Source organism: Haplochromis burtoni, unplaced genomic scaffold (genome assembly GCF_018398535.1).
Source record: "Haplochromis burtoni strain Fernald_Lab_line unplaced genomic scaffold, NCSU_Asbu1 Contig_128, whole genome shotgun sequence".
Classification (NCBI taxonomy): Eukaryota; Metazoa; Chordata; class Actinopteri; order Cichliformes; family Cichlidae; genus Haplochromis; species Haplochromis burtoni.
The window spans coordinates 1,628,284-1,654,097 of NW_024582489.1; the positions used below are offsets into that span (position 1 = coordinate 1,628,284).

The 25,814-nt window shown below is 38.6% G+C and overlaps 1 protein-coding gene across 1 annotated transcript in view; it reads left to right on the forward strand.

Annotated features, from left to right (window-relative positions):
* ppp1r37 (protein phosphatase 1, regulatory subunit 37) overlaps positions 1 to 25,814 on the forward strand; it is a 47,383-nt gene that overhangs the window by 9,041 nt on the left and 12,528 nt on the right. Inside the window, exons 2-5 of the mRNA XM_005929933.3 lie at positions 12,266 to 12,363; positions 17,942 to 17,987; positions 18,169 to 18,269; positions 23,616 to 23,735. Coding sequence (XP_005929995.1) covers positions 12,266 to 12,363; positions 17,942 to 17,987; positions 18,169 to 18,269; positions 23,616 to 23,735 — 365 coding nt within the window. The remainder of the gene's footprint in view (positions 1 to 12,265; positions 12,364 to 17,941; positions 17,988 to 18,168; positions 18,270 to 23,615; positions 23,736 to 25,814) is intronic.

Consider the following 25,814-nt stretch of genomic DNA (forward strand, 5'->3'; position numbering starts at 1 on the left):
CGTACGAAGTAGCGCGAAAAACAAACTTCAAAGTAGCGGTACGCGTTCAGCGGGAGTCGTGGATGATGAGCGGCGATAAACTTGCAAGTTATGCCCAAAAAGCAAGTTATGCCCAACTCCACCGGTGGATTCTGACAGCGTGGAAAAGTGTGAAAACATCCACGATCACCAACGGATTTTGAAGGGCTGGACTGCTGCATGATGGAGAGGAGGACACCGCCACGGCCCTTCTGAGGGTGTTCGACTCTGACACTGACAATGAGGATTTCTTTGGTTTTGAAAGTGACAACGAAGGAGAGAAGAAGAGTGGATGACGAAGCCATCCTGAGCCTGTTTGTATCCGACACTGGAGAAGAGGACTTTGGTGGTTTTAGTGTGCAGGAAGATGGTGGTGAATGACTGACTTTTCTTCTTGTTAAAGCTGTGTCACTGCACCTGAGCCTAAAAGGTAGTCCGAATCTATTTTTCTGGTGTGCTGTAGGCTACTGTTATGTACTACATGTGCAAATATGTACCCATAACTTGTTTTTCAAAATATTAATAAAAGTGATGTCTCCAAACAGCCATCTCTTTCCTGACAATTCCCTTTGTGCATATTCTCTTACATATGATAAGTCAACATTGAAACACCTGCGGCTTTTGGTCAGGTGCGGCTAATGTATGTACAAAACAGGATTTTCCCCTGATTTTAGCTTGTGCGGCTAATATTTAGGTGCGCTTTGTAGTCCGGGAAATACGGTACTATGTTTTGGGGGTTTTTTGGTTTTTTTTTTGTTTTTTGTTTTTTTTAATGGGGATAGTACATGAACACAGACTAAAGGAAGTATTAACAGAAAAAGCAAACCAACAACAACAAAAAAAAGAATAATCGACAGATTATAGGTCCTGATTGGTTTTGGTTATCTTGGATTACTTGCTCAGGCCTTGTTGCAGTGGCCACTTTCAAGTATGTCCACTTTCATTGCACCGTATGTATATGATGGCACATCAGTTGTGGGCTAAGACCAGGTATGCTTGTATTGCATACTAATCTCAGTTCCAAAGTGAGTACACAGATTATAACTCACTCACTTTTTCTATCTGATCTTGTACTGGACCTTTAGTTTGCCTAAAAAGGGTTTGGGTGGAATTTTAAACCTTTGGGCTTGTCTGTTTTTTTTTTTTTTGTTTTTTTTGTTTTTTTGTTTGTTTTTTTAGTAATTTAAGACACAGGCTCAGGTGTGAGTGTCAGACTTGTATCTCTTTTGTGCATGCATGATCACGGTCTCGTCATGCAGACTTGTGCAAGCAAACTGGAGGAGTGCCTCAGGCCGTGCCTTTTTGCCGCACCTCTGACGTACAAGGCAGCCAGTTGTCATGTGTGAATGACGCTACTACCACTGTCTACAACACAGCACTGTGAAATTGCAACCAATGGACCTGGAGAATTTGGGGGTGCTATTTTGAACATTGGCACTTGGACGTTAAGTAGGAACTGGCAGTATGTCTGTGTTCCTTAACATTTGCACCTATCCATTTTTATGTGGTGCAGAAATATGCAAACAGCAACATAACTGACTAACTATAAAGAACTCTCAGGCTTGAATTGATTTGGCCAATCAGAAAATAAATCATCCAAAGACTAGTGAAGGTGTTGGGCTTACACCTGAAATAATATGGATTTAATTCTCTGCACCGCCTGTTGGACATCTGGCTTCCATGTGTTCCACTCTCTGTCCAATCTTCTTTACTGGCACAGCTTTATTTTTAGCTGCTAGCTGGGAATAATTTCCTCTAACGCATGTAACCTGTCAACACTGGTTTCCCGGTTTTTACCTTTCGCATTTAGCTTAATAAATGCTGGCTAAGTAATCAACTCTAGATCTTTTCCAAAGATTTTTTTATTTAGCCTTCCACCAAGAGAGGTAGTTCTAGGTTGTTGTAGGGTAGCAATGTCCACAATATAACAACAAGTCAGCTAAAAGGCAGAATAACCTTTGTTTTTTGATTAGTCATATTTTCTTTGTTACAAACATTCTCTGCAGAAACCAGATATGCATATAGGTGGTAGGTTTATCTTCAGTAGCTTGTCTTATACAGTTTTTGCCTTTTTCCATATCAAACCTAAAGCATTTCTTTATGCTGCTGTTGTGCTGAAGTTGCTGTGTCAGTCTTTGCAAGCAAAGCCAGTATGTGTAAACAAGTTAGACAGGTGAAATTCAACACACTATGTGGGTCAAAGGAGTTTCAGTGGAATCCTCTCTGTGTGCCAAATCTGCTGTGTCTCTGTCTCTGCAAAGAGTGTCGTTTCTTCTTCTGCACACACGCAAACAATTGTCTTTTCCTGTTTCCTCTTTGCTGCTGGAGTTAGGCGAGAAAGCACAGTGTCTGTAGCCAATTTGTTTGTACTTTGTTTTACGTCAGATTGTTGGGAAGGCTGAGAATTGATGGATTTTGATGTGTATGATATTGGGCTGGACTTAAGTATCTTCTAAAAAATTTGCAGGCCTACTCAAAAGTTGCAGATTATGTGCATGTTGCATTGGCTCTGAACCAACATTTTGTTAAAGAATGTGCAGTAAAGTCAATAATTGGATTACTTTGTATGATTGTTGCATTATGTTAGTCAGGACTTTCATACGACAGCTGCTTCTAAGTAGGTGAGAAAGCCTTTTAATTGTATTAAAAGATGATAATTACATGTGTGTGCAGGCACTCGAGGCTTGGCTTCAACATCAAGTGATTTTACACAGCTTCGCATGAAATTAGTAAGGTCTGTCCAAAAGCTTGAAGAATGGGACGGCCATTAATTACCCAGCTCATTTTACAACACCAAATGTCTCTAGGGCTTGTACAGTGGCTGTCCAGGTGTGAATACATGGGAAAGAAATTATCAGAGCTCTAAGTCTCACAGTCCTATGCAGCAGACGAGATGCATACAGCTGTAAGAGTGAAGTAGACTCTTCTTGTAATTGCGAGATGGCCAGTAAGAAACATGAACAATTTATCAGAGATTTGTTGATCAGACAGAAAATAAACTGCAAAAAAATGAGAGCTCTTAAATCTGGCTGATTTCTCTCTCGACCAGAGGCAGCTGTAATTGATAACATCATTTATTGTATTGGATGTTCCTTATATAAGTGAACTATTCCTTTATCTGGTGTAACAAATAGCTTCTCACCTTCCCTTAGAAACACAGCTAAATTAAAAATTCTTGCTTTACGTCTTATATAATAGCATGCCATGTTCATGATAGTTATTCAGGTTGTTCATTTGTCCCAGTAAGAGTAGCTCAAACTAAGTCTGGTACTAAAGCCCACGCTCATATTGTGGGCTCTCTGTGGGTCGATCCGTTCTGACCTTTTGTGGGTGGTGGTAGAGGCTTTGACTGCAGCAATGTTATGTTGTGCAGCTACGAATGAGAATAGATCTCCTGTATTTTTAGATGCTGCATTTATTAATAATGATGTAATTTCTGTTTTCATACTTAAGTTGCAGGAAACTGACAAGTAACAGAAATTGGATGTGCACTAGATGTGACTTGGTGAAGAAAAATGTGTCTGGTTTGAGTTGTACAAGTTAAGGAGACTGGCGGGAAACCGAAGCAGCAGGATGCCTTTATTTTTTGTTTCACATGTTGCACAGTGTGGTCGGTAACAAACCACCAAACTGCGCTTGTGCAAACAGTTCTTTTTTTTATACAGGGTCTGTTATGTGTACCTGTTCTTCAGGCCCTCATTTGAGTTTAAATATAGTAAAACCATTCATATGTAGGCCTGCCTTAAAGATTAACCTGGGTTGTCCTTGATTCCTGAGTTTTAAGTTTCCAGAAGAAGGGAGGTCATTTTCCGGTAGGTCTACATACAACTGGACTTCCTTTTGCAACCAGTTCAGTCATGCCTTGCTGGCCATTAGACAAAAATTCAAGCTTAAGGCACTTTTGCCTTGACTTAACTTTTCAGACACTGAAGGCCATCTTGTACACACGTCTCAAAAACAGTAGTCAGTAGGTTCTTTGTTTTCAGAAAAAAAGTTGCTTAAGGGCCACAAAAATACACTAAGTTAGCAACAATAACATGAGCTGAAATGAGATGATTAGTATAGTGAGTGACATTAACAGTTACTACACATTTCCACATTAAAAATAAAGAAGAAAAACAGACATATCAGAAAGCTAAAATTAAAAGCTGAATACCTACCCAGACAATATCAAAGTAGTTTAATGCTTTGCTACTTTGAAACTTGGGTAAATATACAAAAGAATAATTTATAGTTTAGATTGAAGCCAGCAGAGAAAAAGGCAGATTATGTAAACATTTTGTCGAGACACTCATATTTTCCACTTCATAACTCTCATGGAAATCAGTTAAAGTAATTAATAAGTTTTGCAAGTTTTGGAGTTGTGCAAGTCTAGATTGTAAAGAAATGTTTTCAGACTTAGAAATTAAGAAAATGTTTGACTTCATGCTAAAAACCTTTATAAGCAATCACAAAAAGAGTACTGGGGTAGTATCAATAAAATTCTCTTTATTTCTGGGAGACTTTCATGGTGTTGCACATGTAGTTTTAAAAAACTTATGAAAAGGGCTTGTGAGTCTCTCTCATCAGTACAAAGGCAGCTAAACTTTGTGCTTTGAATGTACTAGCATATTGACTGATAACCTGTACCAAGGAAACCCTTCCAATTACATGCTGGTTGAGGTTTCAGTTGCCTGAAGCTTGAATCGAAAGTTGCTAGATTTTTTTTAAACTGAGTTTAAAAGTAATGGATGTTTTTGTAGTTGCATTAAATTGCAGTATACTGAGGGCAAAATAATTCCTAGTGCCTCAAGTATGTTATTTGAAGTGCCGGCTCTGGAAATTGTCTGCTCTTCCTTTGTTCTTTGTAGCTCCAAGACAGTTGAGGTGTGGAAGTGAAGTAGCAGGTTTTTGTTTTTGAATAGTCCTCACATTCAGTGCCTGAGTGAAGAATGCTTTGAATTCATCTTATTGGTGAACTCTCCCTCTAAAGAGTTTTGTGCCTGTACCTGTTGCAATTCTTCCAGTTGTTCAGGTTAAGCAATTGATTTATAATTTCCTGCAGTTTTTCTTGTTCCAAGATACCCTGCTGGCTGTGCACTGTAGAACAGAAGTAACAGAGCAGAACTTATTCTGGTTACTTTGTAGTAAAAAAAAGGCATTTGTTGTAATCAAATGCAAACATTAACCTTACCTAAATACTAGAGCTGGGCGATATGAGATTTTTTTCATATCACGATATGTTTTTTTCATTTCAGGCGATAACGATATCTATCACGATATAAGCCAAATAACTATATTTGTAAGATTTAAATGTGCCGTTGCTCACAAGTAAAATGTGAAATAATCAGCAGCTTGTTTTATTTAAATATTTATTTCAAGTTCAACAGGGTAGATGTACTTAAGGAACATGAGACTTTTTCAGATAAATAAAGGCAAATATTGCAAACTACACAAAAGGCAGCCGCTAAAGCGTTTAAGTTTCAAAATAGAACAAACGAAACAGACTACTAAATTGTCAATTCCACTTAGAAACAAAATATTAATTCTAAAAATAAATCTTAGTTTGTTTTACAGAAGAACAGACAAAACTGACTAACTTTTGTCAATATCAAATAAACTGAGAACTAAAAGGAAATTCTCAATCTCTCCTTGTTGTATAGCTTAGCTTTTCAAACAGTTACTTTAGTCTGACAAAAGCCGAATGACGAATTAGCGCTTCCAGTCAGAGACTGAGGCTACGTCCACACGTACACGGGTATTTTTGAAAACGGAGATTTTCCGTTTTCGTTTTTAAAAAAAAATCCCGTCCACACATAAAAGCCAAAAACGAAGGAAAACGCTGCTAGGAACATGCCAAAGCAGCAGGTGGCGCTATATTCCTATCCGTGTAGAAATGTTGGCCAATCAGAAGTCAGCCTGGGTGGGAAAGGGTAAACAAAGATGGCGCATAGAAGCAGAACTGAGTCGTATGTGTGGAGGGACAGTAACTGTGTGTATATGTAAGCATTTAAACACTGCAGAGAGTAGAATTAACAGTAACAGTATTGTAGAAATTCATTTCACCGAAACAATAACGTGGCGCAGTGTGACGCATGCACCAGTTTATTGTATTTCCAGACTTGCTTTCGGCACAATTTACAGTGCACGCTACTCTGTTTTTTGTCAGACTTGAAATAGCCGAAATACCTTCACACTACGGAACTTCTTTGGCTCTTCCGTTCGACAATCTCTCCGGCGTTGGAACCATCATCTGTTTTCTCTTCGGTCACGCTCGGTTGATTTTTCTAGTCGGCACACTCATTTCCTCCATTACCCGCTGGCTGCTTCCCAAACAAACACACGTGCGGCTTGGCACTTGTGCTGTACGTAACAAGTCACGCGACGTGACGCTGCGGCTGTGATTGGTTCGGCTCTGCGCTACTTAATTTGGATTGGCTGACCTTTAATTAATTAATTTTTTTTAAGAGGACAGGAGCAGCGAGGTCTATCGCGATAGCTTAATTTCTCTATCGAGTAAAAGTTATATCGCGATACATATCGTTATCGTTCTATCGCCCAGCTCTACTAAATACTGTGACATTTTCCTGTCAGTTTTTTTTTTTTTTAAATTACTGACAAGCACAGTAGAACGGCTTGTCTGGATCACAGAAATCACTGTTTACTCAAACAAATGTGTTGGAAGCCTGAGACAGGGCAAGTCTAGCACCAAGAGAAAGCAGGAGCAGACTAAACTGTCAACCTCAGCTGTCAATTAGCAGCAAAAAGCTTTTTTTTAAGCCTTCAGGTCTTGTTAACAGTGTCCTAATCTCCAAAATGCCAACCATGACACTTAACAGAGGGCCTGAATTTAGTGATTGAGACTATAATGACTTATTGGTTAGGCGAGTGGGGGGATGGGGATGTTGTACTCTGCTCTTCCACACTAGCTTAAACATTCAGCTGTATTGCTTTGTCAAAACAGACAGTTTATTGAAAGACTTGGTAAAGATAAAGCTGAATTCCCTGTATATTTTTGGCATACTGGTGTTGCACTTGGCTTTAACAGTGGTATGCATAAGAAGCCACATTATCATGAACTTATTTAACAAAAGAGGTCTTGGGATAAGCATCCGTGTGACGATTAGAAATAAAGAAAATAATTTGAGAGTGATTGCTTACATGTCATCTTGTAAACATAAGTGACCAAATTCTGTAGAGGATATATTTGGCTTTTCTTTGCTCCCACTTGATGTTGATGATGGTGTTCACCATGTTTAATAAGGAGTAAATCTCTACCCACAGCCTTGTCTTTTATAGCACAACATCTTTTTAATCATAAATCCTGCAGCTTTTAATTCACCTCTGTTGATATTAGTTAGTAACCTGGGTGCTTTTTTCCCCTTTGATTTTGCTCACAACCTTATCTATGGCAGCAATCAGTGATTAAGTGTGAGGGACATGCTCCTTGATTGCTTGGTTGAGCAGATTTGCTAAGTCAGAGCAGAGATCATTTCTCTGTCTTGTCTTGAAACCTGAAATATCAAGGTAGCTAAATGTCTTTGCCCCTCATCTATCATCTTTGGAGCTGTTAGCTGCTGAGATAACCACCATTTCAGCAAGGGTTTAAACAGAATATTAGAATTCCCAGGATCTAGATAAATGCTGCATAGTAATTTTTTAATTTGTATTCAAGGTGGAAATGGATTGGAAATATTAGGAAACGGAGCAATGACATGCAGCAAAGGTCCAGCCAGTCGGGCGTTGAACTGGGAAATCAACACACGACTGCGCATACTTGATACAGTATGCACATTTAACAAAATGTTTTTTTAAGGGTCAAAACAAGTTTGTGCTTGTCTATCTGTAATGTTCTTGCTTATCTAATGAAGTCCATTGCTCCCACACAGTATCGGGGAGCACTTGTTTTCACATGTTTTTCCTTATTTGTCTGCATTTTTGTTTTTGCTGTGTTTCTAGACACGGAGAGCATTTCTCTTATTGTTTGTGTGCTTTTCCTCTCGTGTGTGTGTGTTTTGTTCTATGCCCACCATTAACTTCTGCATACCAGTAACTTTTAATTTGGTTTCTGACTATGTTGTTTGGAGCAGTCCTTCCCCTCCCTACTTCTTATTCCTGTGCACCTCCTCATCACCACTCCCTCCATACATGTACCAGCAGCACTGGAGGGAGTGCTATAAAATAGAATAAAAGACCAAGGCATGCAGAAACACAGGCAACAGCTGTAGCTCTGATACTGATGTCTCTTCTGCATTTGTCTCTTTGTGTTATTGCTTATGTATTTCCTTTTAAGTTTTTGTGTACTTTTCTTGTCTGTTTGCTTGTTTTTGAGGTGTTTGATGTAAATCTCCTTGCACAACTTTCTTTTTTATTTTGTACACTAGTGCTAAAATATCTCAATCTCTCTCATCCCTTCTCTGTCTCTAATGAATGTGTGAAAATACTATGTAGTGAGCATGAGACCCTCTCTACCCTCAGACCCCACCTTCCCTCAGGAAATGTTTACACACACTTGCTCCACTGCGACTCTGCACAATAACTCTTTTCCAAGGACACGGTGTTCATTGGAGTGCACATAATGTACTGTAGAAATTTACAAGACTGCTTTCTTACCCAGTGGTGGAAGTGACATCCAGGAGGACTTAACAAATTCAGATCCAGATACTTTCTGTAGGTGAAGCACAAATGTAAACTAGAAAATGCATTTTCTGAAGAAACTGCAGTGTGAATGCTGATAACTGAATGTTTTGAGCTGAAATGAAATAATTGCTAAATTTAAGTTAAAAATGTTGAATGAGATGAAAAATAGATTCGTCGAATATCCAGATACAGCTTTACAGAAGTATCAAAATTTAGATGGAGTACTATTATGACTGAAGTGAAGACAGGACTGTAATGAAAGGGCATCCTCATCCAGTCATGAGCTCTAGTCAGTTTTTAACAGCAGTCTAGTGGAGAGTGTGGTTGGTGGCTATATTTTACAGCAGTAATTAGAATTAATTCTTTTTTTGAGGGCACATGACTTCAGCAGGACTGAAGCTCCCACCTCCATCTTAAAGGCCGACATTTAAGACGGCCAACTTGTCAACAAACTTGCACTTCTGAAGCCAGATGAGGGCTCTTTTCCTTGCTGCTTCAACGGTGTTTCATATTTGTTGGACCCCTGAGAGCAGAGAAGGGGCTATTGTCTGTTGGGGCTGCAGTTCTTCATGAGCTGTCCAGGCTGGAACCAAAGCTAGTGAAGGTTCCCACATAACTCCAGAGTTAACAGCTGTTGTAAATCGGAGTAAAATAAAGTTTATTGTAACCAGCTAGTGTTGTTGGTGCCAACCAGTGGGGATAACTTCAATAAGCTTCAATGGTTTAGTCGGCGAATCATGTGCATCCATAGCTACATGACTTGTGATAATGCTGGTGAACACTGGCAGTTCAGCTTTTTGTTGTTTACTTCTTTTTTTTTTTTTTTCTTTTAACGTGACTGAAGAGACTACACAGTCAAAGAAATTGCTAGTTTTTGACCTTTATGGTTAACCGTTCAACCGTTTGCCAGTGGCCGATGATTATAAAACAAAATAACGTTAACAAAATTTACGTGATTTTTTTTTTTATTTTATTTTTTTTATTGTCTGACACAGAGTACTTGAGCAGATTTGTGCTTTAGTGGACCAAGAATCATTTAACTACTTACACTACTTTCATTGCATCTTTGACGCAAATTATTTATAATTACGCCATTTGATTTACTTAGGAATTACTAAAAATAATAACGCACTGACAATTCAACTTCTGTCATTTGGATTGGATTGTATGTCTGCTTTTGCATTCAAGTTGCAGGTGCTAAAAGTATATAGAATGGATGCTGAAATACTGCTGAAAAGACAATTCATATACCCAGTAAAATATTATTATAATGAGATGTGTAAAATAATATCTAAAAATATAAATACTAAGTAGTCTGAAAATTATAATAGCTCTTGGATGACAAACAAACTGATTAATGTGTCCTATTGGAAATGTTGTGCAAGTAATTCTGCATTAAAATTACACAAATCTCACGTCACCTGTCACTGGCCTTTCACAGTTCCCAGTAGTTCAATTCCTTGGAATTGTTAGTCTGCTTGCCTATCAATCCTGTTTATCGGTTCCACTTACATGACAATCAGCTGATCTCTGTATGTGTTGGAGAAGGTAAATAGTGGCACAGCCCACATCGTCCATATGGACATTAGTTTTATTTATTTTTTTACACAAAAGGGCACAGTGATAAAGTGCAAACTATATTGAGGACAGAAACAACCAGTTTATACTTACACCTACATAGACAGCATGTTAACACTAAGCTAGCCAAGAACCCAGAGTGATGTTAAAGCTGAATGAATGCCAACCTCAGCGCAGTATCCAGACTCTGATCTTTAACAGGTAACAAAGAGAGTGATGAGCAGTTAGTTTCTACTGCTTCATGTTTCTAAAGTCAAATCACTGTGGTGATGGCTGAAGTCTCTTTGTGCTGGATTTCATCTTTGCTTTGTGTTTTTTGCTTTGTGTTTTAGCTAAATATGAAGAGAAAGATCATGTGTGTGTCCTCATTAGGCTAGGGATTTGTGTTGGCGTGTGGGACTGTAGCTAATAGGTTTCTATTGTTAAATACTCCTGGTGCTTGAAGCCTTTCCGTCAGGTGTGATTAATACATTTGAGAGGGTGTAAGTTAAAGTGATGGGGGACATTGTGTGAGATGAAGGAGATTAGAAATGGAGCCAACAGTGAAGTGGACAAGTTCTCACCTTGGCAAGACAAATCAAAATGCTGACGGCAGCAAAAGTCAATAACACACACAGAGACAGACAGAACAGCCAGTGTGTTACAGCTTTGCTTTCTGCAGGGTAGATACACTGGTTGGAAAGAGAATGGATGTCATTGTTTTTCTGCCAATGTAATTTACTGTTGTGATCTTTCAAACCTCCTTCTATACACTCTGTTTTTCATCTCACGTTCTAATAGTAATTTTCTGTATTCTTCTGTCTTTTTTTCTTTTTTTTTTTGCGCGCATAAGTGCTTCACTTCATTTCTCTGCTGAGTCTCTCAGGCGGAACAGCGGGTTTGAATGCTGCCCAGTCATCTGACTGGAGTTAGCCCCCACAACCGTCTAGGATGGCAACGGTGGCTGACCCACACGCAGACCAAGAACAATACCTCCTTTTTGCTGACTTAAGTAGGGGAGTACTTAAAGGGGTTGCAATCTCTGATTCTCTCTTTCAAGAGAGTGCTCCCTAAGGCAGAAACACTAACAGCTCACATGAAAAAAGAATATTTTCTAAGTCTCCGTGTCTTAGACTTTATTATGTTCATTTTTTTTGAGTCATGGAAAGTCTTGAGTTGTTCTGATGGATCAAAGCAGATTCAGCCATTTGTTAGTGTTTTGCACTTACTGACCAGTAGTTACAGCTTGCTAGTACTGGGTTAATTCTTGTGGCATAGATCAAAAGGAGGCTAAAAACATTCCACAAAGATTTTGTTCCAGATTGACATGAAAGCATTACACTTGCTGCAAATTTGTCATCTACAAATCCATGATGTGAATCTCCCATTCAACCACATTTCAAAGGTGCTCTATTGGACTGAGAAATGGGGTCTGCAGAGGTCATTTGAGCACAACGTTGCCATTTTCAAGACAAGAGTTTGAGATGGTTTGAACTTTGTAACATGGTGCATTATCCTGGTGAAAGCAAATATTAGAAGATGGGTACACTATGATTAGAAATGAATGACATGGTCAGCAACAAAACTCAGACTGTTGAATTTAAACAATGTTCCTTTGCTACTGCCACCAGCAGCAGCCTGAATTGTTAATTAATACAAAGCAGAATCTTAACTAGGTCGCCAGTGAGGTCTTCTGCAGCTGTAGCACAGTTTTGCTTTGATATGTTGTGCATTCAGAGATACTTTTCTGCATACCGTGCTTGTAACAAGTTGTTATTTGAGTCACTGTGACATTCCTCTCAACTCAACAAAGCAGTCTGGCCAATCTCCTATGACATCAAAATGGCATTTTTGCCCAGAAAGCTGTGTGCATGAAATTCAATGTTGGACTTTTTTTTTTTTAAGCCTTCTAATATAAATGCTGACACTATGTCTGGAGAATCTTTTTTTTTTTTGCCCCACAAACATGAGCCACATTCAGTGCAGTGAGTTTTCATTTTCAAGAACTATGTATGAAGAAACATACCAATAAAAGCGACCCTAACCTTTTTGACTGTATTCTGTTTTGCAGCTCAGAATGTGACGGTGGAGGAGATCCTCTCATCCTATAAACAAGCCTGTCAAAAACTCAACTGTAAACCTATACCCAAAGTGCTGAAACAGATACAGGTAAGGCTCAACATAATACAAACACACAGTTGACACACAACTGACAGATTAAGTCAGTGATGTTGCCAGCCCACTAGTGATAAAGTCTTTTTTGTTTGTTTGTTTGTTTTAAAGACTGTATTGCACAAGCTTTGGATTTTTGTCTGTTGTTGGGGGAAAAAAAGTTATTTTTTAGTGACAAAGTTATAAAAATAATGCCACAGGAAGGGTGATAAATTACAAAGCCCTGTCCACCTTGAGACTTTTAGGGCTTAGAGGTTGAAACCACCATTTGAACATCCCCATTTCAGTCTCAGTCGATTTCAGTAGATCGACTGAGAGTGTTGTAACCGACTGAGCCTATGCCCATAGGGATAACGGCAATGTGACTAACCTGTGTGTGACGCAGGTCCTTTGTTTACTATGGTGTCTCTACATAAAGATATAGTTGCAGTGTATCAGCTAACCAGATGCGGTCTACTGTCTGTGCAACATTAGGAACTTTCAAGCTCTCTGCTTATTTAGCTGTGTATCTATTCATTTTTCATAGAGGTGGTTTTAATACTTAATATTACTAGCTAACAATCCAGTTTAGTATGAAGAAACAAGAGCAATATTTTTAACTGAAACGTTAAATACAAACACTGTGGGTATGAACTGGTGTCTCATTTTAAGCAGCAACAAATTGTCTTGGCTCATTATTTTTGATCCATATAGTAGTTGTGTTGTGGGCAAAAAACAGGATGAGCTTCCCACAAATGTTAATTTACCTAGAGGAGGAAAAACACTTAATAATTCTTCCGGTTTTCAACTGCACATAATAACATAATGAATGTTTTATTTTGTTATATTCATTTATTTATTTATTGTTAATAACAACCATATTGGCCTCCTGTGGACCTTGGTCCTAAATGTCTTGGCACGCAACAAAACCATTGCAACCACAGAACCGCTGCTTTCTCCGTCCTTTTTAAGCTCAGTTTAATGTGGCCAATCCTCCCTCTCACTGTTACTGTAGATATTGCTGCTTTTAGATGGTAATTGCTTTATGAGCAATGGTTCAATGTTAGTGCTAACCATGAAAGGTCTCTGCATAAATATGTGGAGAAAAAAAAGTTGTTGCCACCTAAAAGAAACCCACCCAAAAATGCAAAATCCTGTTGGTGTCATGTACAACAAAGCGTAGATTCAATCAGAATTGTTGTTTTTATTGTTTGTTTATTTTTAATACTGATAATGTGAATTTTGGGGGGGTTTGTATACATTTTTTCCTTACTTCTGTTATCCTTGTTTTTCATATCATCTTTAATTCAAGCTGCTCAGGTATTTTGTCTTATTTAAAGCTTAGATGTCGAGAACTTTAGTTTAATGTATGATATTTTTATTCACAGATTTATGCAACTTTTTATCACTATTATTTTTAGCTATTGCCTTGGTATACAATATTAATTTTTTATGCATTTTGCCTTGTCAAGCTGCAGTGTTGATTTTTCTTTTCATTGTTTATGAAAGAGAACTAAACCATCCAGATATAATGAACAATCCCAGTACTCTTATTTTGAAAGGTCAGTTGCTGATGCAATCCCAGCTCAGGTTTCCCTTGGAACTAATTCTCTGAGAAACACTGTGAAACCATTAGCCAAATGATTGTTCAATACGAAGGATACAGGACATGTATACTATACAACAACTGAAACTGTTCAAATTATGGCAGCTCTGGGCTCCACTCAACAACCAAGAGATGGACAAACATCCAACAGTTAAACATTTGGACGGCACCCAAAAATCCTTTTGTGAGGTCAAACAAAATTTTTTTCCAAAAATTACATCCTGAAGGTTTTTGTTTTTGTCATGAAAACACTTCAAAGGCCTGTTAATGTGGTTTGAGGGCATGGTGTGATCCTTCATTGCATGACTTTGGACAAGCGCTGTGATGGTATCCTGTAGATACAGGGTTTTTCCGTAAGAGTGGTTGTTACTCCCGTCAGGCACGCGGGTGTTTTTTGGCCTTCTCCTGTGGGTTAGCCTGCTCAGTCATGTGTCTCATAATCCCTCTAATATAAGCAGTTCTTCAGATCCAGTGGGGAAGCCTCGAGGCTGTTAGTTTTTATAGTTTGCCAACCTTGTGCCTTTGTATGTGAGTTAGTACACACGCATGCAGAGAAAAGCAAAAAGAAAATACATTTTTTACAAACCTCTTTGTTAAGAAGAAACTCATAGCTTTACGTTGGTAAATCAGTATTAATGATGATTATGCTGGAAACCTGATATTGAAAAAAGGACACATATTTGTTATACTTAAGGATCTTTACACTTTAAGTACATATTATTTTGGTGTAATTTAATGAGTAATGAGGTGAGGTTGAATTGTCCTGCATCAAGAGAGAAAGCCGTGCATTTAATTGTTTCTATTGTATTACAGGAGGAAAACTTATACTACTGTTCTAAAATGTTTTCTACCAATAAGTGACAGTTCAGTATTTCTCATGCAAATGCGGCAGAAGGGATAATTGTTTGTACAAGTAATGGCCTGTCTCTTATATTGACTTTCTTCTGTTTAGATAAATGCCCCAGTCATCAGTGGAATAGTTTAATAGTTGGTCTGATAATTGTAATACTTTAGAACTGTGTTTATATTATTAACATGTGAGTACCTGTCTCCCGGTTTTTATTTCTGTAGGAGCATCTCATCACCAAGCCAACTCCTTTATTATCAGGCTAACAGGAGATGGGAGTTGGCAGCAGCAGTGAATTAGCACTTACTTCTGTTTGTTCAGTTACTGTAGAACATAAACTGTAAACCCTTCAGTGGGCCTCTCAACTATTTGCACATTTGTACCTGCTGGTTTGTGAGAGTGATGAAGTTGAAGGAAAGTTGGTCTCAAGATGGAAACACATTTGTGATTCAAGGGGCTCATCACATGTCTGGTCAGCTGAAAGAGGCCAGGCTAACATTACAGTTACTTGTGGAACTGCACGTCAATGTGCTAAGCTGCCTCTGTGAGCTCCACTTAGTCTTTTAGTCTGGGTACATTTCCACTGGCTGACTGGTTGACAGTACGGGGATGTCTCGTCATCACAGAAGTGCCTCATCTCCCTCCTTCCCTCACTCGTATTTTGATTGCTCATGTCTGCCCTCCCACTGTACTTCTCCACTGCTGTTAGTCCACTTCTACCCTTCTCATTTCTGCTTAGTCACCCTTAGCCGCCCATAAACATACCAGATGTTTGGCCAGTAAGAGGAGGGAGTTAGCAAGAGATGAATAACCGTTTACTGTTTTTCCTCATTCACTCTTAAGGCTTTCTTTATTAAGTTTAAGTACACGTGGCACTTTTCTGGCTAGTTGTTTGTGAAGATTTGAGGGGTTTCTTTTTGGGGGGGGGGTTACCATTAAGCAGCTATATGCTGAATGCCTGTTACTGCATTAACTCTGACCACAGTGTTAAAACCTGGATACTTGGTAGCCTTGTGTCACATTTCTGCTGCTGCAGTTCCTTGAGGAGCACAGTGTCTTACATGTAGCCAGCATGCACGCTTGCTTCTTATGTATGCATAGGTGTCTGAAATGAGGATCTCACAATCCACAAGAACTCCAGGAAATTCTTTGCAAAATGTTCTGCACCGCTTGTACATCTGTATGCGCTGTGGAAGCAGCTTTATCCCAAATCAGGGAATGGATCCGGCCACTTTGGTATCACATCATCTTTCTGACCATATAACTGTAAACTGGAGTGATATAAACTCTGAAAATATCACATGATGGGGCATATATGGGTAATTTCTTTTATAATTTAATAAGTTTATAGACTACTCTCTGTGGTTAATTAAAATAGTTGCAAGGTGCAAATAATGGACACCTTACATAAACTAATAAAATGTTAGTATATCTTTAAACATACATTTAACCTCAGTGAAGAGAAATTGTGTTAAGATTAGTCATTAAAATCAATTCTTCACTGTTAGACTACATGCTAAATGTTCAGTTTAATTGTTTGTCCTTACTTTAATTGGCAAAACTTGACTGACACGTATTACTGTTTATTTGATTGTTTTTGTGGAATGATGTTGCCAGTGTGTACTACACAAAAAAGGACCTTGTAACAGTCATATTTAATAGAAAAAAGTGGAGGATTTTGTCATACATCACCTCGGTCTTTTGGCTATGAGTACTTGGATGCTATATATCTGTCTTGATATTGGGCAGAAAATCCTTATACTAGATGACTGTGTGAACTACGGAATAGATTACTTGTGGGGACTGTAAAGCAAGAGTAAAAGCATTTAACGAACAAGATGTTAAACTGAAACATGGCGTGATATAGTCTTCCCACGACACAAAGATGCACACCCATGCAACCACTCGCGCAGAGGCACACTCTGCGTCATGCACTATTTTTGGTTCTGGCAATTCTGCCTGAAAGGAATTTGCACTGCTGAAATCACACTCTCTGACAGGTTCTCATGTTAATTGTTAGTGAAAATGTGCTTGCTGTTAAACTGCCAGAAATGTTTGACTGTCTGTGTTTATATAGTCAACATCTTATGGGTGCTAAAAGATATTAAAACTAATGATAATGTGACGTTTATCAGTACATTTACTTTTATGTCACAGCTCAGTGACTCTCAGCTCTCCAGCATTATTTAATTTCACTGCATTTCCTGCTGCTTGTATTAATAGTGCAATATTTTGAGCAATTGTCATGTGATATTTGTGTGTGTGTGTTAGGGAACTCATAATTTATATGTTAGGCAATGAATTCCGTATACAAATAAACCAGTGTGATCACCTTCAGCAATACACATTAGTAATGACAGTGAGACAGGAGGGCCGGGGTTATGAAGTTCATGCTGAATTGGTTGGGCAGTCAACTGGAGAGGGGGGATTTGCCTGTACATAGTGTTGAGGGCAGCACCCTGTATGTTTTTAATGTTTCTGTGGGTGGTTAGGTTACTGGTGCAAGAGGTAAAAGTTTTCACCTTTAAGTCACTAGCATGTTTGGTTTTAAAAGATCATTTGATGCTGGGGCCCGTTTAACTGTGAATACAAACGTTTCTACCAACTCACACAGACAAACTCATGATCGTCTTGTGCCCTCAAACAGGCCGCTAACTGGCATTGATACAGGAAATATTGCTTGTTTCTACATTTTGTGGGTGTATGTGTCAGTTTCTCAGTGATTTGTAGTTTCCAAATGAAGCATTTGGGTTTAGAGTTTAGTTTCACTTTTACATTCCTTTAGGTTTTTACTTTGGGACTCAGTTCCCATCCATGTTGCAAGACTTTGTATTAACTGTAACACTTTCTGTAACACACTATCCCATACAGCCGAAATTGTCATCATTGGGGGTGACTCAGCATTCACTTTCAGTGCATCCTAAAACAAAACCAGAAGATAAATACTCTAAGGGAGCCTGGAGCTAATGTATGCTGCAGATGCTTTTTTTTTCTTTTTCTTTTTAGCAGCAATTGTTTGTCTTGATTTATGTGTTATCTACCATTTCGTGAACTGCCTGCTGAATCACGTGAAGGCATGTGAAAAGAAAAGATTGCTTCAATGGGGAAACCCTTCCTGACACTACTTGTTTTTGTTTCTGTAGGAACTGAAAGACCTGACACAACGAAATGAGTGCTTAGATTTAAAAGGTAAGTACCAGACCAAAAAAACAAAACCCCCACTACAACAGTCACAAAACGATACAGTACAATTAACAGTGTAACATGTGGAAAATAGTAATTGCAGTTTTTCTAACTTTAATTTATAAACAGCATCTAATACTGCATGGCTGAATGGTTAATTGATCAAGTGTATGTGGATATATTTTAGGTGAAAAGCTGGACTACAAGGCATGCGAGTCTCTGGAAGAGATTTTGAAGAGGGTCCAGTTTAAATTGGTGGACCTGGAGCAAACCAACCTGGATGAAGATGTAAGATGCTTTAAATATCTGCTTCTCCCCCTTTTCTCTTCTTCTTTCATGTTTGATTCATGCTTTCAGTTACACTCTCATTAACTTTTCCACGATTACAGGACTAGCAGGACATGAAGTATGTGGTCACGAGTTTTCTGATTACCCCAGATGTCTACTTGTGTAAACACCATTAAAATGTTTGGGCTGCAGACATGCACAGATAGACAGTGTCGTAGTGTGGAACACATGGACACTGACCACTTCCTGTCACACACCCTCCAGAACACACATACTCTGTTGCCAGAGTCATACAGGAAGAAGTTTGCTTTGGACCAGAAAGTTTAATTACTGCTCTGTCAAAACTGTGTCAGTACTTTTACTCTTTAACTGCAGAATTAATTTAGCTCCCTGTCACCTGCTGTTAACAGTGTTTTATGTTATTATTTAGAGCAAGGGTCTCAAACCTAAGTGAGCTGTGAGCCCCTGCAGGCACTGTTATCTGATTGGAAGGCGACTTCAGTGTTCAAGTAGTACAAACAAACAAGAAAAAAACCTACCAGTATTTCCTAAAATGTAGTGTTTTGTTTGTTTGTTTGTTTGTTTGTTTTTATTTCAAATATTGTATATGAAAACCAAACTGCAAATGTGAATGCATTTTTTTCTCACTCTTAACTAACTGAAGCCTTTCATTGAACTACCAAATAAACAAACAATAAACTTTATTTCTGGCCAGACACGTGGCAGGACTTCTGCTATAATTTTGTGCACAAAATAAAAATGCAGACATAGGTGTACCCATTAGTTTTTGACTTCTAGTGAAAAATGTTTTCTTTATGAAGAACTCTCTCACTGAACTAACACAGCCAATAGCTCAACATATTTGTACTCTCTGCTCATATTACCTTCATATTAAATAATTTTTTGGTTTTAAAGAACTTATTTTAACATTGCACTCAACAACAAACAAAATCTCTCTAAGAAAAAAAAGTAATTTCGAGGAGCAATTTGCATTATATTTCTTCAATCAGTATACAATTAACATAATATTAATATAATAATATTAATATTATTGCTAAAGGACTTCTGGATGGATACAAACTGCATTTCGTTGCCGTTGACCCCTGATTTAGAGACTATGCATGTGAAGGACAGATGAGTAGTGATCTCAGCAGATGTAAACAGTGGTTCTTTTCTGGTGTTTGTAAAATAACCTCTTCAGAGTAAAAAAACATACATGCCAGAATATTTATAGACCACAGATAACAAAAGTTATTTTTAGATAAATAGAGGTTACCATAAAAGCACCAGCAAATTCTTGTTTACTTCCCCAATAAAAATCCCATTCATTCAAAGTAGTTTCACTTCATAGTTTCCCCTGGTCATCCATGCCCTACCTGTAATGGCACTGACCCCACCAGTGGGTCTTGCGTCACAGTTTCAAACCTAACAAAAGTTTATACATCCATTTACGGACCTGCTTCAGTTAACCAGTAACAAGTCTGCCGGCTCTAACTAATTTGCCTATTGTGATCCAGTCACAATGTTCGCACAGTCCAGATGGAAAAAACACATTTTAATACCAGGTGTAAATGCAGTGAGCCATGGATCAGTTTTCATGCACTAGATAAACATGTCCAGACAACCAAATGGATAACATTTTTCTACCAGTGCTGAAGGGCTTCTGCGCAAATATTGGCAGATGTTTTGTGTAGGGCTTAAAGAGTGCATTATCAGCTCCGGAGCATCGATACTGCAAAAATTGTATCACCGCATTCCATCTCACAAGTTCTTCTACTAATTAAATTGGAGAAACATTATGTGTCATTTTATTTCAGTCCAAAAAACCATACAATCTAAAAAATATATATAATTAAGTAACAGTGTAGAGTGATGGTTTTTGTTGTTGTTGTTTTTTGTTTCTTTTTTTAATTTCACCCAACATGCAACATTACCCCAGAAATGTGAATAAAGTGGCAGAATGAGTCATCGACTGAGTCACCAGAGAGCAGTTTTTCAGTCTCAGGCAAGTGTCTCGCCTTGGGCTGAGATGAAATGAAGCTCTGAAAGGAGAAAATACTGAAGTAGTGTTGCCGGATGAGCTGGGATTAGAGGAAGCTGGCATAGAAAATAAATAGACTCGGGAAGAGGATGGGTTCATTTTTGAGTGGGTGTGAGAGGTATACAGTAGATGGCTTGATTTGGCTCGTACTTGACTCGACTGTGCAGCAGTGGCGTCTTGTTGGGAATGAAATGGGAAGATGAAAGGAGAAAAATGGTTAGAAAGAGATGTTTTAAGAAGCCTGTGAAGGCGCAAGCACGGGAAGCAGAGTTACAGGATGGCTTTTATTGGACTGAATGACTCATCTTCCTCCACCCTGTAGATAAACACACATTGCTGTATACTCGGTAATGTCTTCCAGTATAAACGAATGCAAAGTGGAAAGGTTAGGAGATACTATGCAGTAGCATAGCCTGTCTGACTTTGTTAGTTTTTATCAGCATCAGAAAAGGATAATCTCACATTTAATCTGGATCACCTCCTGCAGTTGGTTGATCAGTTGTGGGGTCAGTTTATTTATTTATTTCGATATTATTGTATGTTTATTTATTTATTTTTTCCATTGAAACAGATGAGAAACACAGAATCCAGTCATGAGATCTAGTGTTGCAGCAGCAAGCTGATATGCTCAGCTATGAGTTATATTTGGAAAATAGGAGAAGCAAAAGAACCAGACATCCATCCTCACTACAGTGCCATCATCTTAATGTAGTTTTTCAGGAATTACTGATATACTGAGTTGCCCCTCTGACATCATTATTAAAGCCAGATTAAAACACTGATCATGAGTGCACTTATGTCATCCTTGATCACCTGATATTTAATTTTAGTCCTGCCTCTGATTCTTACCACGCACATTTGGAGTCTTACAATCGCACAGCACTTTGGTTTTTGCAGTACTCTGGAATATTTCAGAAACAACATGATGATGTTGCTTGATGGACGTCAAGTTAATCAAGCATTTTGTACTTTACTTTTCAACCAAAAGAGCCTTTACACAGTTCCATTCAAAGCGTGAACCTTTTCAGCTTGATGTGTGATCACAAAGTGCACCAGACCTCCTCCAATGTGTCAAAACAGTGACTCTTCTACATGAACTTCGTGTTGTTTAAAAGGATAAAGTTGCAGGAAGCCAAATCCGCTAAGTAGAATGAGAGGTCAGTGCCAAAATCCTCAGTGTTTAAGTGTGCTGGGTGTAGAAGAACAGTAGTTTAACCACAGTTCAGGTACTCACCCCAAACACAAACTCTGACAGCTCAGGGAGTTAAAATCGAGCTCTTTATTCACAGTCTCACTGTTAGGGATGATTTCACAGTGCATGACCATGTCACCAGTGATGACAGCTGTTGGTGAGGCTGGTTTTATTTAGGAAGCCTGTGAAGGTGATGATTGTACCCAATGTTCTCTCTAAGCTGCTCGCGTGTGCAGTTGTGCACTGCTGGCACGGTCTCTGTGCACAGAAAATCTGCGTTGCGCACAAAAAAAAAATCTAACCTGAATTGAAATTAAATTGTCTTAGCTAGCAAAGCGGCGTGGCTGATGTGGAGTGAAGCCACGTTAATGACAACGTGTACAACCATTGGAGATGTGAGCAGGACAGACGGAACAATTGACGGAAAAGTGTGGACTTTATACCAGTTTTTAAATTGTGTTGATCGGCCACGTAAAACCAGAGTTATGATAAAAATATGCAATGTTTGGTTTTCTTCCTGAATACTATCGTTGTTTATATTTACTGCGGGAAGAAACGGTAAAAACGGCGTTTTATAAGGAAAGCGCTTGAAAGCACTCTCTGCCTGTGAGCAAAACAAACCAAAAAAGCTCCACCTTTCCTATTGGTGGAAAAATGTACCATGTCGACCAATCAAAAAATTATATGGTAACATGGCATTTAGTTGTTTAGGAAGGGGGAAGTTTTAGGAGTTGTGGCGGTGTTTTGAGATGTGAGAGATTTGCCACATTTAGCGCAAATCTTGGTAGTTAGTGTGTAGTGTGTCAATAGTTTTGTTGTGGTGTCAGAACAATGAGGCGACTCTGAATGTTACAGGTGTTACAGGAGTGATACATCTCCTGTTGTCAGGCCTGCAGGTATCAGGCTGTTGTTCTCCTTTATCTCATAGTGGACAGAAATTATTTTTTGGAGTGGCACAAATAGATTTGTGTGGCATCAGATTTGATGCAGAACAGCTGATTGTTCTGTAAATAGTTTGAAATGTTTATTTATAAAAAAACGCCTTGGCTGCATTTTTAGGTAAACAGCTGCAAAAAACTTTGTTGTTTGCAAACTCAGTTACTTTTTTGAAGAAGTAACTATATAATTAATTGCCCAACATTGGTCATTATATACTGTATTTTGCAGACAGAGAGTTACAGGACTCTCTCCCAGACCACAGACTCATATATAAACAAGTCAGAGCTTTATATTAAAAAAAAGAAAAAAGAAAAAGTTGTGTTTTAAAATTGGAGTTCAAGTTATTTACTTAATATTATTGAAAAGTTTCAAATTGTAAGTATTTCTTCAAGTAGTGTTAACATACTACACAGGTCATGAACAACGATTTTTTTTTTTAAATTTTCATTGTAAGTAGTCTAACATAAATGTAAATGCTGTAATTTGATTATTTTAATTAACCATGTAACTTGGATGGATTCAGTGCTGGCGTGACCACAGTGCACACGTCTACTGTTGCTCACAGTGGTCCAAGGGTCCGCTCAGGGAGTTTGCGTGTTCGCTCAGACACATGAAACATTAGAGGGAACATTGATTGTACCATGCATAGGTGAATTGCAAGTTGTCAGAATTTGTGGACTGAACCTTGTCTGACAGATCCAATCATTGTGAACTCTGCAAGCTGTCAGATGGTTTTAAGTGCAAAATCAGTGGTCCAGTGGCTCTCGTTTTGCAGTGTATCATTTTAGTGCATTTTAATGGGACTCAGACTTAGTGGTTCTTTTACTACACGTTGGAGCCCTAATCTGAACAAAAGAGTCAGTTCTCAGGTATTTTGAATACTACTGAATCGTAATATTTTGCTTTACAACAGTAAACAGTTGCACAAGCATATGAACTTGTCCTTCGAGCTGTAGTATCTCTACATACACCTGAGGCCCTTTGGAAACACCTCAGCACTTCTCACCTGTCTTGAGGGATTGTTACCCTGGCAACTACAACTGCTCCAAGCTGCATTACAACATCTCTTCCAGCGTTGTAGCACTATGGACCAACTGTGAGAGTTCTTTAAGTTGTTAGATTTTAATCTGTTGGTTAATGTTTCTCCTATTCTCTCCCTCTTCCTCCCCCTCAGGGTGCCTCAGCTCTCTTTGACATGATAGAGTACTATGAGTCGGCCACACATCTCAACATCTCCTTCAACAAGCACATTGGCACACGAGGATGGCAGGCCGCAGCTCACATGATGCGAAAGGTGAGAGATCATCCTCCCATACACCAACAACTACAGTGTGCAAAGGTCCATGGTGTTGAGCAGAGTTGAACTCTTAACCCTTGAAAGACCAGGAGGGTTGTTTCTGCCCATACAGCTACCCTTCAGGAAAAAGTGGTCATCAGGCTCTTAGTAATGCAAACTGCAATAGTAGGAGCTAACCTGGCACAATAACAACTAGTAAACAAATTTAAAGTTAAATAAATGAAAACGACTGTCACTAAATTAAAAAAAAAAAGAAAGTCAGTTAAACATTCATCATTCTAAAATAACACATGATTTAAAAAAGAGAGATTATAAAAGTAAGCACACTAAATGAAGTGCATTGGGACATATAGTGTCAAAGCAGTGTGTGAAAATGAAGGACATTCTTGGTATTTAGTAAAAGAAATTGGGGTAAGTATCAGTTAGGGTCTGCAAAGCGAGGCTTGTTTTGCGGCCACATGACCTGGGAATCTTGCAGTTATTGAGTTGTTTGTCAACTCGTCTTTATACCAAAGTACCAAAGAGTCAAATGTGAGGCCATCTGTCTGACAGCTGAAGCGTGTCTGATATTGTGTGTTGCAACAGGATCTCAAGCACAGCAGCAGGTCTACAACAGAAATGCTGAAAAAGAAAAGAATCAAGGTGAATGTCAACCCTGAATGAAACGCTGTCACTGGTCCTTAAAAGAGCTGTACATGAATAAATCCTTGCAAATCTCAATGAACTGAATAGAACAGAGTGTGCCAGAATTTCTTCACAATGATGTGAGCAACTCCTTAGCATTTTTTTCTTCTTCTAATAGTCCCACTAGGACCAGTTTTCTGTTATGTGCTGATTTAGAAAACCTTAAAATCAAGAGGATGTGCTTTTGTTTTGCACATGAAAAAAACAAGTAGTAAAACAATAGTTGAACTGTGACAGAAGATGATGGAATGACTGAAAGAAAGAAGATCACTGAGGACAATATACACAAGTGATTGAAAAATGTAAAAAGGCTTTGTTTTTAGTGAGAAAGTTCTTCAGGCTGAAGCTCAAACTGTTGCTTACTTGTGTTGTGTTAGTCATTGCTTTGTGTCTAGGGGGAAAAGACCAAGATTCTGTATTGTTTCTTATCTCTGACCTTTCATCGTCAGTGCTGCTGCAAACATAAGTCACCCTTTGACGTCAGTCATCACTTATTACTATTAAGAATTTAAATCAGTAACGGCTAAACACACTGATATATAAGGACGACAGCAGCACATGTGAGAAAACACATTGATGTGAACAGCTGTTGTTTAATCAAAGCAAACTATGTGGAGTTACTGGTTACTGTTCTTTCGTTTGTTTGTTGGTTTGTTTTTTGTCGTAAGTGTGACTCATAACCCAAAAAAACCTCCCAAACTATTCAAACACTTTTATGAAAAAGCAGAGATTTTTGTGTGTTAGGTTGGCTGCGGTGAACAGCACTAATAGGATAGAGTAGAATGCAATTTATTGTCACTGTGCACATGTACAATAAGATACTGAGCATCTCCCACTCAGTGCAGACATGTGGGAAAAGAAAGGGGGGTTCTGCAGCACTGTATATATATGAGCAGTATTCAAAAATATAAAATATACGAATCGAGGGGAAAAAATAGTGTGATATATTTACAGTCTGGGGTATTGCACAAAAATTAAGTATTGGTAATGGTAGTTATGTAGTCTGTGTATAGAGGGAAGTCCTTGGATTGGGTGGTGGAACTGTGTTGTCAGTGCATGTGTGAGTTGAAGGAGTTTTGGGAAGAAAGTATTCTTGAGTCTGATAGTCTTTGTGCTTATGCACCTGTAGCGCTTCCCTGAGGGAACCAGGTTGAACAGGTCAAAACCAGGGTGGGAACTGCCCTTGATGATGTTTGTTGGTCTGCTGAGGAAGCGTGAGAAATAAATGTCCATCAGGGAGGGGAGAGGGCAGCCTGTGATCTTCTGTGCTGCCTTGACTACACTCTGAAACCTCACTCTATTCACCTTAGTGCAGCTACCGTATCATACTGTGATGCAGTATGTCAGCAGACTCTCAATGGACGAGCGGTAGGTCAGCAGCAGGTTGGAGTC